General features: G+C 39.4%; 1 protein-coding gene across 3 annotated transcripts in view; it reads right to left on the minus strand.

The window, feature by feature from the left end:
- The window catches only part of wdpcp (WD repeat containing planar cell polarity effector), an 83,571-nt gene extending 68,850 nt beyond the window's left edge, over window positions 1-14,721 (minus strand). Inside the window, exons 1-2 of one of the 3 annotated variants that reach the window (XM_053510606.1) lie at window positions 14,638-14,721; window positions 14,423-14,543 (exon numbers count right to left, since the gene is read on the minus strand). In XM_053510606.1, the coding sequence (XP_053366581.1) occupies window positions 14,423-14,475 (53 nt within the window). In that variant the 5' untranslated portion in view covers window positions 14,476-14,543; window positions 14,638-14,721. Of the gene's footprint in view, window positions 1-14,422 lie in introns of all 3 variants that reach the window. The other 2 variants (XM_053510607.1, XM_053510608.1) reach the window with 2 other exon arrangements.
- Between the last annotated feature and the right edge of the window lie 352 nt (window positions 14,722-15,073).

Raw genomic sequence — 15,073 nt, forward strand, 5'->3', positions numbered from 1 at the left:
CGTTTAAAGTCAGAATGTAAAGGCCGGAGAATGAGAGACAAGCAGAAGTGAATGGAGTAAAGGTAATACTATTCAAGTGAGGAAACAGCTACAAGCTACAGTATGTGTGTGTGTATGTGTGTGTGTGTATGTGTGTGTGTGTGTGTGTGTGTAAAAGACATGTCAATCAAAGGCTAAAATGAAGATGGTCATTGTGTTGTGAGAATGATGTGACCAGAGGGCACGTCTGCCTGTCGAAGCGGTGAAAGAAGAGAAGTTTAAGCAAGGTTGAAAAGGAAGAATTCACTTCGATGGTCGACGTGGGACAAGAGAAAAGAGGCCACGGAGAGTTTACGAGTTGAAAAGTTCACATGGGGAGGGTCCCAAAAAAAAAGAGGTAAAAATGTAAAGACGAAGAAATGCTAATGAATAAGCTCTGATAGTAGTAGTAGTTATAGTAGTAGTTATAGTACTAGTAGTAGCAGTAGTAGTAGTAGTAATAGTAGTACTACTAGTAATAGTAGCAGTACTAGTACTAGTAGAATCAGTAGTAGTAGTAGTTATAGTACTAGTAGTAGCAGTAGTTATAGTAGTTATAGTACTAGTAGTAGCAGTAGTAGTAGTATTAGTAGTTGTAGGACTAGTAGTAGCAGTAGTTATAATAGTTATAGTACTAGTAATAGCAGTAGTAGTAGTAGTAGTATTAGTAGTTGTAGTACTAGTAGTAGCAGTAGTTATAGTACTACTAGTAGTAGTAGTAGTAGTAGTAGCAAAAATAGTAGCAGCAGTAGAAGTAGTACTACTAGTAATAGTAGTATTACTAGTAACAGTAGTAGTAATAGTAGTAGTAGTAGTACTAGTAATAGTAGCAGTACTAGTAATAGTAGTTGCAGTACTAGTAATAGTAGTAGTAGTACTAGTAATAGTACTAGTAATAGTAATAGTACTAGTAATAGTAGTAGTACTAGTAATAGTATTACTGTAGTAGCAGTAGTAGTAGTAGCAGTAGCAGCAGTACTAGTAATAGTAGTAGCAGTACTAGTAATAGTAGTAGTAGTAGTAATAGTAGTAGTAGCAGTACTAGTAATAGTAGTAGTAGTAATAGTAGTAGTAGCAGTACTAGTAAAAGTAGTAGTAGTAATAGTAGTAGTAGCAGTAATCATAGTAGTAGTAGTAGCAGCAGTACTACTAACAGTAGTAGTAGTAGCAATAGTAGTAATAGTAGTAGTAGCAGCAGCACCAGTACTACTAGTTATAGTAGTAGCAGTAGTAGTACTAGTAGTAGCAGCAATAGTAGTTGTAGTAGTACCAGTAATAGTAGTACTAGTAGTAGTAGTAGCAGTATCGATGCACTTGTTCTGGTACATTCAACATTTCTACAGGAAGCAGCAGTTGCTTAGTATCTGAGAATTATTTAGCATAGCCTTTAATGTAGCCTCATCACCTAAAATTAATTAAATCCTTAAAAATTATATATTTATATATTCACTCACTCACTCATCGCTTTACCCCTAAGGGGCAAAGAGCCTATCTTAGAATACTTGGGGCATGAGGTGGGGTACAGCCTGGACAGGGTGTACCTCCATCACAGGCCACACACACACACACACACACACACACACTCATTTACACACTAATGGCAATTTGGGAACGCCAATTAGCCTAATCAGAGACCCAAACCAGGACCCTAAAGGTACAAAGCGACAGGGCTAGCCACTACGCCACCATGCTGCCGGATCCGTGTCACATCAGTGTAAAAAAACTGCGTCTCTTTAGGCTGGTAATGTGAACATAGACATTATCAGGTTATGGATGTGACGTCCTGTTCAAGTTTTATACACAACACACTTAAAATCATGTATTTTAACATGAAACATTTCAATTGGTGATTATGAAAAAACAAACAAACTATGTGCTTTTAGATGCTCAGCATTGGACTTTTTAAATTTACTGTTTAACTTACAAACAGATGTTTAGTCACTAAGCAGATGTGTGGCTGTGTATTTGTATGGTTTGGTATGAACCCTACAAATTATACCTTGATATTGCTTCGTTGAGGTTCCAAAACATTAAAAGAAAGTAGAAATATATATAAAAATAAGATTTTTTATTATTAATACACAATTGCAATTGTTAGCAATTGGCATACAATTAAATTAAGCTTTGTACATGTTCATTTAATACATAATTTACAGTATACTGAGCCCGTGATTTATCGAATCAAGGTGGAATCTACTAGACTGTGCCGTGTACCACACCCACACACACACCCACACACATATACACACCATCTCCACTAGCCATCTTATCTACGCAGTGTGGTGTGACTGTCCTTCCGTCACTCTTTCCTCCCCCTTTATTCTTCTCCTTCTATCCAGCTGTCTCTTCTTCCATCTCCTCTCACATTCAGCCTCTTTTTACCCCTCGATACTCTGCCTGCCTTAACACAACGACAAAATTTCCCCCGTGAATGTCTGTGTGTGTGTGTGTGTGTGTGTGTGTGTGTGTGTGTGGGCAGCAATCAAACAGTTTAGATATCTCTGCAGCAATCTTTTTTTTTATTTATATATAATAATAATAATAATAATAATAATAATAATAATACGCTCATTTTGAGAGTTACACATATTCTGCAAGTGGTAAAATTTACCCTTGATAAAAGTAATAATAACTTTGGTTCTACCTGACATATGCAAAAACACAAATGCACAGTTCGAGGTCTGATAACGAGGAGTTTCAAGGCGTAAAGAGATACATTTTATAAGAAACACTCACTCACTCATCATCTATACCGCTTTAACCTGCATTCAGGGTCGCCTGAGCCTGGAGCCTATACCAGGAGACTTCAGATCCAATCCATAGCAGGACACACACACATACACACACTCACACACTCATTCACAAACTACGGGGAATTGGGAACGCCCATTAGCCTAACCTGCAGGTCTGAACTGTGGGAGGAAACCAGAGTACCGGAGGAAACGAACCAAGCACGGGTAGAACATACAAACTCCATGCACACAGAGAAGGGAATCGAACCCGGACCCTGGAGGTGCAAGGTGACAGTTCTAACCACTAGACCATCATGCCGTCTATTAAAAACACTTAGTTCATGTGATTCTGGAGGACAATATTAAATTTACTAGTGGAAACTCGACAAGTGAGTTTTTGGGTGTACCAAAGGCCTCCATATGTAGTGGAACTACACGCATTAGCAAAAAGTTTCATACTTAGTTTCCCCAAAACATGGTACAGTATTAGTGCTTAAAAGTGTCTCACAAAGTGCCTAGTAGCATAAAACCATTTTTCATAATACTTTTAACATGCTTCTTATCTCCCGATCCATGCTTCAATTTTTGTAAATACAGTACTATACACATTTTTATCAGAGAAAAAGAAATACATTGCTAAATACAATTTCATGCCCTTTTATGTCTGTAGTGTCCGTAACTTTTTTAATTCAAATCTTTCAACGATCTTATCTGTCATTTGGATGAAACTTGACCAGTTTAGATTTCACATGCAACATGATACTGCAACATGAATGTGACGGAAACTACAGATCTTTTACTTCCTATACCCCTATCTCACCTACGCGGTTTCGCGCGGTGGCCATAAGTCGGTTCTTTATGTTTCACCAGCGAGTTTTTTGGCACTGTGAGTACGCTTCCATCTTTCCGCGCGAAAAATTAAACATGTTTAATTCTTTTTGCCGGTCCTCGCGGAAGCTTGCGGTCCTTACAGAACTTCGCGGAACATCGGCGGGCAATCGCGGCGACTCACGGTATTAAGCTTCTACCTAAAGCCCAGAATCCTTTAATTTAAGCAACAATTTTTACCGGTCATGTGCTTCTAGAATGTTACACCAATTTTAGTATCAAAACTAAATGAATCATGTTCATTTGAAGTGAGACAGTATAACGCTGAAAAATGGCCCTTTTTGCGGCACATATAAAACCATCTCTCCAAAAAGGCTGAAGTTAGCAAATTGAAATTTTTAAAGGAAGCAAGATTGGTCACTTCCATGTTGCATAAACTTCAAATGTCTTCATTTTCTATATTATATGTATAAAATAAAAATAATTAAATTAGCCCCAATACTGCGTTTTGGCCGTTTATTTATCTATCCATTGAAGTTTATATACAACATAGAACTTACTTGTCTTAATTAAATGTAACTATGAACTGATAAACATTTTAAATTGTAATCTTTGGCAATCCCTTGTCGTATAAAAGGAATAAAACATTTTCGGATGAGATGTTATTAGAAAATACTTTGTGTCAGGTCACCACTCTGTCACTGATTATTTTCCTGTTTCAGCATGCCCCCAAGTGTATTATTCTTCATATTAATCCTGAAACAGGGACACCCAGGCGCAGGAAAAATGCAGACCCTGTTGGGAAACGTCTGTATTTACCCAGAGGTATGGCATGTGTGTTTAGTGCTCGGCTTTGATCCGAAATCTTCCTCGAAGACAAGCACACTGCTGCGGCTCTCCGGTTAGCAAAGTCTCGCTGATAAAGCTGTGCGGAAAATGTTCTTGTGGCAGCGGTAGGAGGGGGGCTAAGCACATCTGCAAACGTCATTAAAAACAAGAAGAAGAAAAAAAAAACGTGAGAAGGAGCTAGTGGGAAAGAAACAGAGGAGACCGATAAAAAAGTGAAGAAAGTGCTTTTAAGGAGGTGTTTGCGGAAAGAGATGGAGCAGAAAGCCAAACAGGGGCTAGCGCTGAGGGTCACGGCATTCAGACGGCAGGAATGTGTCTTTTATAAACACGAGAGCGGAGAGGGATTGAATCTTGAGAGGATCTCAGACAAAACAACTCTGGAAGAATCCAAAACCATCCTCGTGAAAGAATTAGCTTCAGGACGCGTTAAAGCCTCACGCTGGTGTCCCTCACACTGCGAAGACTCGGAAGCTTTGTCTCTTCATCAGTGGGACAGAGTTTAAGGATGCGAGACAGGTGTCAATGTGGCTGCGTTTTTGTTTTTGTTGTGGGATTTAGTCTCCTTTGACACGCAGCTAGCGTCCGGTCCTCTTATGGCGGCTTTGCATCGTAACATGTCGCGGAGCGAGAAGGTCACGGGGAGAAATGACAATCCGTCACTCCGGGAGGAAAAGGAGAAGAAACAGAGAGAAAACATAGTGACAAGGTGACCGTCACAGCTCGTTCTTTCTCGCAGTCATTTATCTGGACTGCTAGGAATTGTTCAGGAACTTTAGTGTAGCTATCCAGACAGCACAATTTACGTCATCAGTCGGATTAGCTAACTGGGAAAAATCTACACGACGTCTTTTACCATTGTTTGCGCCCTTTATCTTTGTCCTTTTACTGTAATGTGCGTTAATGTTGTCAAACAGCGCCTCCTCCTGGTGATGAGTTACCAAATCGTTAGACTTTAACCATGTGATAAGGAAAATCCTCTCGCAAACATTTCACTTTCGAAATACATTGTTATAAACTTGTATTTGAACACGTTTAGACACCAAAGAGGACGTTTATTAACTATGATTCAAATCAATTTTCAAAATAAGCAAAGAAAAAGAGGAAGATGCTGTTCCGATGTAATAATGCACTGGTGTGTGTTTGCGCGTGAGTGTAGTAGCAAAAGCAAAAACACTGAGAAATGCATCTTAAGAGTGTAAATGGTTATAATTCCAAATTTCACATAATGTTCAGACTCGATTGATAAGGAATAAACGACTTAAAGTTATTAAACAGTTATAAAAACACAATGACGCAGCCCATTGTTACCGTTAATGTTGTTTGTTTTCCAACAGCAGCAAGTGTTTTATTCACAGGATTTTTTCAATGATCATAGTTTTTAATAAATATTCAGTACTTATCAATGTTCAGCTGTACATTTTCACATATTGATGTTGCGCAATACCAGAAAATCGTTCATAAAGTTTAAGAACTTTAAAGTTACAGCTCGAGATTCATTATGGATTCGGTCCGGTTTAGTGACTGTGCGTTATTGTTCATGGTGCCATCAGTAATAACTCACAGTAATAAGAACATAAAAACAGATATTTTCAAATTAGGGTTAAGGGTTAAATTTTTCACCATGGCCTTTGACCCCAGGTGTGACTACCCCCCCTTCCTCCCCCCAATGTGTAAGAGGAGGGAGGTGTAAAAATCTGCCACGCAAACATCCAAACATCTGGAGCAGCTCCATGCATGTACAACACACAGTTACACACAAAAATAGTTTTTAGCAAAAAGGAAACAAAAAAAAAAGATGTCTAATCCCACAGAAAAGCCAATGCAGCACAAATCGACAAAATGTCAAATCTGGTTATGATAGAAAGGTATCAGAACACCCAGTGGACCGTAGCCTGCTGCACACAGGGACCAGCAAGCAAAGAGCCTAAGACCCAGACTCTCAATCTCATTGAGCACTATGGCATTCATGGCACTGGACAAACAAGTCCAATTCACAGAGGCCCACCCCACAACCCACAGCACCCAAACAATCCGCTGCCAACCTCTTGGTGCCGGACACCACAGCACACACCCAGAAGCCCTGTGGAGCCACACCCCGAGGGACCAGAGCTGAAACCGACAAGAGGAACCCAAAACCTACTGAAAATTATTGCGTATTTTGGATAAACGCCTTCAGGATTGTTTTACAGTGTAAAAAGGAATAAAAATCAAAAACGGCCCTGGAGTTAGAAAGTGATCCCAAACTTCAGAGCGGTAGTGTATATACATACATTATATACATGTCCATATATTATAATAGATATTTTATTTATATACATTTATATAATGAACTTTAAGACCAGATGCTAGTGAGGAAACACTGTGTGAAAGTTAGAGCAAGAGTCAATATGTTTCCAAAACAAATCAGCGTAACCATAAATGGATAAATTGTACGATGTTCAGTATATTCTTCAATATTCCTGATATCTGAGGGATAAGACGATTCGGGATGCGTCATTACAGAAAGAAAGAAATTAATAAATAAGTCAAGCCAGAGTATTACCGATCACATCACGCTGTTGATTATTTTCCCATGACAGCACAACCTGCCATGTTTTATTCCATGTGATGTTCTACAACTACTGAAAACTTCCACTGTGGAACGTGTTGGTAATCCACATAGCAGAAGGGGCGGAGTCAGAGATGCAGAAAACAGCTAATTCAAAAAGTTGAAATTATTAAGTCTGGAGTTAAAAATTGATGGTTCTTTTAGTGTCGAATCAACGTCAGCGTCAGGTTCTTTAAGGACACGGTTTATCAGCCATCGTGAATTCGCTAAGCTTGAAGACAACGTTAGAAGTGATTTAGGGTAACGATTTATTCTGTAGTCCCAATGTAGCTCTATTTGATTTTATTTGGTTTTAGTTCTTAAACACAAATCTATTCTGTTAATTTATGATATTTTTACATAGACACGGTGTAACCGAGTCGGCAAGTGTGAGATTTACACTTTAATCCGAAGATAAGCTCCTTAGAATTTGTTAGCAATATTAGCCTTGTGGCTCGAACGCCGAACAAAAAAAAGAAACAAGCGTAAAACATAGAACGTGGCTTGTGATGCAGATTTTTCTTGAAGACACTTGAAGATGGCTGTGCCTTGATATACACTCCGGATTGTCTTACTGAACCTGTTACTAAATCGTTCCTGATCTCTTCTTGGTTAATTCTTTTCTGATGATTAATAAAAACTAGTTTAAAAACGGCCATGTATAGTAAACACCGTAGAATAAAGAGGAATGAAAAGGGAATGGCATTTCCATCTTTTCAACTCGTTGAGAAATTCGACAATGATGCTAAGAAAGGGAGGCTTTGTGATTTGTTATGTCATTCAGGATGAGTCAAGTTTTTTTTTTTTTTTTTAAATAAAAAGTCAAGTCAAGTGGAGGAAACCGGCGCTCGTCAGGTCAGTTAAATTAAAGAGATGTCAAAGATGAAGCACTTTGAAGTCCGAACTCATTTTATGGGCCATTTCCCAAAGCAAGCATGCAGTGATTGACAGCTGGAGGGGCGGGGCTGCTTAAACAGTGTGTGCTCGCTTTGATCTCTCTCTCTGTCTCTCAGGTTGAAAATTCCTTCTGATGCCTGGCAACAACTTGCATCAACTGTGTGTTCATTCCAAAAAAAAACCGAGGCGTCTATCAACGTGAATCAACGTGACGTTTTTCTCATTATTTTCTTAATATTAAAAAAAACATGCTTTGCATCGCTGGTTAAAGTTGTCTTCAGCTTTTTTTACTGACTTAGATTTGACCTTTTAGGATGTTCCTGTATACATGAAGTAAGACATTAAAGGCTTTGTGTCTCTGTTAAAGAACTAAATCGATATGATCCAGACGTATAAAGTTCTAATCGACTTGCAGCATTCGCATGAAAAACGTGAGCTCTAGTCGTGTGAATAAGTGCCACCACCAAACACTGCTGACCTGAAACCGTTCAACAATTATCAAGGGTCAGAACAAAATCAGGAAAATAAGAAGCTAATACACGATCATTTAAACATAAAGGCTTCCCTACGACTTGTGAATTAAAACCCAACCCCAACTGATGAGGAATTCACCTTTCCGTTAAGTAACCAGAGGTAAATATGCCTTTTTACAACACACTAGTGCTATCTAGGAAAGTGCTATCTAGGAAAGTGCTATCTACCCTCTTCTACATACACGGGTTTACACACTCGCACGATTGCTTCTGCTCACTCCTGCTCACTTTTTTATTTCCACTCTTTACGTAAAGAAATTAAAGGAGTGATATCTCTCAGCTGTATTTGTAAACTATTTCTACACTACTTTGTATTCAGTTATCATGTTCTGAATAAAGCAAGAGAGAAAAGTGTTTCATGGATAATATTTACTACTGAACAGATTCTAAAAGGTTTATACGCCCCTCTCAACCCCATCCGATTCGGGACAGATTGGAATCAGGTGGCTAAACGATGCAGCTTTATTTAAAACAGGTGATTATTCCCTTTATTTTATTGCAATATAATCAATGCATTACATCGCAATCATTAGAAGGTGGAGTTAAATTACACTGAACAGCTTCAGTCCTTGTTTGAAACTGAAACCTGAAAGATTTTATTCCTATAAGCTTGGATGCTGAAGGAGTCGACTCTTATTGGCGAGACGAGTCAAATGATCGGAATCTGAATCGGTCTCGAAATGGACGGAGGTTTCTGACAAAAATGTTCTCCACTTTCGCCAGTTCTTCCTACAACCTTCCAGAAAATTATTCCAGGTCAGGGGGTGAAATTATTCGTTCATTATTTTATCCATGCTCTGCCTGATAAAGAGGATGACTTGTGTTATCTTCTAAAATAGATTAAAACATTTTATCCACATAAAAAAACAATTTAAGCCAACCAAAAAACTTTGCAATTAAAAAAAATAATAATAATTTTAGAATGTTTACAACAGCATAAAAAGTCTGTATAATATTCCACATAAAACAATCCAATCAAACCCTGACACATACTGCCCTCTTGTGTACAGAAGCAGGTACTGCATGTCACCAGGTGTGTATGGTCAAGAACATCATGTTGTTTAAACCTTTGTTTCCAAAAATGTTATGTTTATGTAAGTGTTTTTTTCAATGTAAATACTTAAATCAGAATTATTTCATGGCAACTTTATTTTTTATTTATTTTAAGAACTGCTGGTTAATAATCAGTTGTTGTTTTAGCAAAAGTAATAAACAAGCTAAGTTTAAGTTGTGAATCGATCAATGTCATCAACCAGTTGAGGCTCTGTGTTACTGACTGAAAGGTTGGGGGTTCGAGTCCCAACACCGCCAAGCTGCCTCTGTTGAGCCCTTGAGCAAGAAAGGCCCTTAACCCCTTCAGCTCCAAGGGGCGCTGCATCCTGGCTCTGACCTCTGACCCTGACCTCTGACCCCTGCTTGGGACATTTGAATGAAAATTTGCTTTAAGGTACATTTGACAAATGATTGAATCATAATCTTAGTGGTTAGCACTGTCACCTCGCACTTCCAGGGCTGGGGGCTTGAATCTTACCTCCGGCCCAGAGTTTGCCCCAGAAATCTTAGAAATTGTTTTTTTTTTCACATTTGTAACTGAAACTTATCATATTCCAGTAATAAATATCTGAATTATTTTTTGAAAGTGATGTAATGTGATATACCGTCAACAGATAAAATCTCTCTTAAAGTAGTATTTGTTTAAGTCTAGACCATCAGTGTGTTTTTAGAAGCATGCAGCTAAAGAGGACGTGCTGGACTCGCTCTGGTTAGAGAACTCCAACTCGTCATGTGATACTCCGAGATTTAAAGTTCTGTAGTCAGTGTGTAAAGAAACACAAGAGATATGAAACATCTGATTAACTTTTAGTAATCTAGATGAGTTGATCCTCACGAGGGGTCCAAGCACTTTTGTTTTTGTTAAGATTTCTGGAATTTCATTCAGAATCAATAAAGTCTGTCTGTCAGTTGATATTGTTTCTGTACTTGGTATTATTGAGTATTACTGTGTTTTGGGTCAATCCTGCTCAAACGAAGCAAACAGAACTCAATGTCAAGGGCATCAACAGGGATGAAGAAAACTGGTTTTGACCTTGATGTGACCCTGAACCCAGATGGATCAATTCCACATGACGGTGATGCTTTCATACAGTATATATACTACACCCATTCAACCCATCATTCATGGATGCATCCTTCTTCTTAGACACTCTACATACACTAGCATACACTCTAATTGATTAATCGAGTTTTCTAAAGATCCTCATTTAATATTACTCTACATTTTCCGTTTTGATACACTTTTAAGACTTCTGTTCCTTATAATGATAGTTTTCTCATTTACAAACCAAGCGCAGAATTTAAACATTACAAACTAACCAGCCGATCCCGGATGGCTGATGACCGGTGCATCTCTATTATTAATGTTGTTTGTTGGTCTTTCGTCTGTTCCCGCTAAGCGGTCGACACAGTGGGCCGACCAAATCCGCACACAACTTGACACAGGTTTTACACCGGAAACCCTTCCTGACACTATCCTCCCGTTTTTCCAGTGCAGGAATCAAACCCGGGCCTCATGCGAGAAACCTTCCGCTGAGCCACCGATGCCCCATCTCCACTATTAATATAATAAATCATTTAAAATCATTTTTGAGTCGATATATGACCCGGTACACAAAAGAATCCCGATTCATAACTGAATTGAGTTTTTTTCCTTATCTGGGACAGATCTGATACACTCCCTGAAACACTTGTACGCTCACTACAAATTCAGATTTTGTTAAAATCGTCTCCAGTTGCTTATTGAGTCAACTTTATTATCATTATGAATACTGCATAACACTTTGCCATGGCTGACTTGATCCAGTCAAGGCATTCCAGTCCAGTTTTTCCAATCATGGGATTAATTTCATGTGCTAAATGGCCAGACCCATAGGTGTAATGCCCCTAAGGACCCTGCAAAGGATCCCAACAAGGGACATGGTCATATGCCTTTTCCAAGGACACAGCACATGTAGACATGTTGGGCGAACTCCCTTTAAGCCCCTCATGATCCTTCATAAGGTAAAGAGCTGGTCCATTGATCCACAGCCAGGGCAGAGCATCTGCACCCTCCTCTCCATTACCCTGGCACAAAACGTTCGACAACCCACTGCTGTTTAATGTCTCCATTTTCCATCAGAATGCAGGAGAAGCTCTGATAGACGTGGGAATTAAAGGTCTCCGCCTAATCCTTCCACCAAACCCTCAGTACATGTTTGGGTCTAACAGGTCTGTCTGCCATTTTACCCCACCATCTGATCCAACTCACCACCAGGTAGTGATCACTTAACAGGTCCGGCCCCCTCTTGGAGTTGCAAATCCGAGGATACTGTACAGAGAACTACAGTCATTAAACCACAACCTAGGGTGCCCTGATACCAAGTATACCAATGAGAACCCTTAGGTTTAAACATGGTGTTTATCATCAATACAGAAATCCAATAATAAATCATTAAAGTCTTCTAGTACAACTATGGACTCCCCTATAGGAGCGCCTTCCAGCACTCCCCCTACAGACTCCAAGAGGACGTTCCCCAATACACACCCGTAGGGAGGAGACCGTCCGGTTGACTGGGGTAAACCCCAACAGACCAGCGCCAAACTGGGAGGTTACAATATTTCCTGTGGGCCCAATAAATGCAGAAGGATTAGTCAGGGTCTAGTGCATTGTGGATTGGGGGCAGTAAGAGGTAGAGGCCTTGGTGCCAAAACTGGCTTTCAGAACTTTACTCGTGGGGAAGGAGCTGGAACTCAATGTGGGAGGTTCTGGGAAGATTCTGTCTAGATATGGTCGGGGTCACCTCAATGCATAATATAGGCTCTGGAACCAATCTCCTGGAGAAACGCTGGACTCGATTCTTAATTGTGCAAGTAGCATTCATGATTGATTGTGTGACAGACAGACGCGGTCCATTTTCAAGGATCAGGTGTTCCACTTGCTGAGCGTTCACGGGAACAACTGCAGTGAGCTCCATTTATTCACAAGAAGTTTTTATCAGACTACAACATTTAGGGGCCAAAACAAAACCAGATGTATGAGACTATACAGTATATACAAAGAAATACCACCACAGTGTGCCATTAGGAGAAAATCATAAACGAGACAACACAACACCAAATGTGGATACAGGAAAAAAAAAAACATACGGTTTGTGGCACTGGTGCAAAAATACCCCCCTGTATGAGGTTAGCTGTTTACCGTCTGTTGAGTGAGTGAGGAAACGGCGATATCTTCGAGTGTGTAACACAACCTGCTGCTCCTTTGTGTGTCTGCTTGTAATGAGGCTGTAATGACCTCATACAAAATGCAGCACACTGATCGGCTATCACTCGCTCTCTCTCGCTCGCTCGCTATCCTGTCGATACTGAAGTACTGTATTAAAAGCAAGTGTTTTGGAACACACCAGGTCTCACTTCAGGTTCTCGGGTTTTTCTATTTAACTGATGATGGACATCCATAACGCTGTGAGCTGAAAACTGATTAAATTAAAATGTGGAATTACGATCTCAAAGTGTGTAAACAGATTCGAGGCACACAGCACCTCAGGTCTAATTCTCTCTTTTTCAAAAAAAAACACAAGAAAAAAAACCTTTTCTAGTGCTCGGCTGATATTAGACGTTTTTTATTGTGCTTAAAGCATCACTAGTTAATCAATATCACAATACTGAATACATGATTTATGTTTTATGGCACAGGCGTTCATCCTGCTTCATCGCGCACACACACACACATTTTACTCTAGGCTACATCATGCAAACCAATGAGCAAAATCTACAAGGGCTTGCAAAAGTATTAACACCCTTAAGAGATAAAACTTGATTAGTATTTTTTTTTTTCGTTTGAACATGCAAATCTTTAATTTCCGAAACGTGTACTCAGTCAGGTGACTAGAGCTCTTTATAAATATTTGAGTCAGAAACACAGCTGAGAGAGCTGAAAAGAAAGAGACGCAACAGAAAGAGAAGTAAAGTTCACATTCAGGACAAGGGTGTAAAATGTCATGGTCACATTATTTTTAGACATTTTATGAAGCAAATGTTTCACTTTTATACGACTGCTTCATATGAGGTGATATCAAAACGTTTCGAGACTAGTGGACAGTAAGACCTTCAACGAACTCGACCCGCAGAAAATGTCGAAACCATGCGGCAACTTGTACATGATGATCACCAGAGAAGAATCCACAACACGCCATGTCATTTGGAACAGTCCAGGCAATCCTCACATGTGATCTGTGTCACTGCCAAGTTCGTCCCCAGGATGCTGACCCAGGAGCAGAAGGAGCATCGCGTCAAAGTCTGCCAAGACCCCCGTCAGTGTGCCAAGTTCCTCCGTCCTTCATTTCGAGGATCATTACCGGTGGCGAGACGTGGGTGTATGGGTACGACCCTGAGACGAAGTAGCGTTCTTTAGAGGGGAAGAACCCATCTCCAAGACAAGGCAGGGACGCAGCTCAACCAAGTGCATGCTAATCATTTTTTCAGACTTTCGGCGTCAATGGCGAATTCTACTGCCAGGTTTTAGGACATCTGAGGGAGGACATGCAGCGAAAGTGACCAGATCTCTGTCTTTTTTATATCACCTTGTATTACAAAAAACAAGCATTAGGGTTTTTTGTGTGCGCCTCATCTACAAAACTTACCACGCAGAAATCTCGCGATATTTCACGATAACGTGTATCGTAACGGTAATATCGCGATAACGTCCGTTCAGCGTACTGTAGATTTCTTACCGGTTACTGTGCACTGCTTATATACACTCAAACTAAAACAACTTACTTCTATAAAATAAACTTTAAAAGATCATTTAGTTTTGTTTTAAACGTTGCATATCTTTTTATGAAAAAAAAAAAACAATGAAAGTGCATGGAATGTTTATAATAGAAACACGTCAGAAATAAACGAAATAGTAGTTTATATACGAGGAAACAGGGGAGCCTTACCTCCAGTCCCTTGGGTGTGATGTCAGATGTTTTGGTTTGGAGATGATGACCATTCCTCTGCATTCAAAACATCATCATCATCATCATCATCGCTGTTGTTGTTAAGTGTTTTATTATTTGTCTAGACATTCAAGGACAGGATTTAGGATTTATTCTCTTTTCGCGTTTAAAACAAACAACGCAAACAGCCTTATTAGCAAAAAAAAAAATCTCACTTGAGTGTCTGTGCTTTGGTGATATCACGGTTTTTGTGTCGCCTCCAGGCAACCGAGCCAAACTTTCCCCTTTTTGTTTTTTCTTGGTTTGTGTAGTGTCCGTCTACTCGAAGTATTACGGTCAGGTTGAATTACAGTTTCCGGGTTGAGCCATCTGAGTTCGTGACGCGCTCGTGCGCCTTTCGTTCAACCTTTATGTTTATATTTTTTAAACCCCCAGATTATTAACCGAAATATTTATCATAACTGATTCTGGTTAAGTTGCTAAACTTCTGGTGTAATATTAAAGAATTTAAAACATGCACCCGAACGCGCTTATATATAAAATGTTTGTTTTGGGAAAACCATATATGTTTTTTTTTAAATAAAATACAAAAATATCACACACACAAGCGCAAAGTTGGGTTATTAACCTCAAACCGACAACAAATAATCG

This window comes from Clarias gariepinus, chromosome 13 (assembly GCF_024256425.1).
Source record: "Clarias gariepinus isolate MV-2021 ecotype Netherlands chromosome 13, CGAR_prim_01v2, whole genome shotgun sequence".
NCBI lineage: Eukaryota > Metazoa > Chordata > Actinopteri > Siluriformes > Clariidae > Clarias > Clarias gariepinus.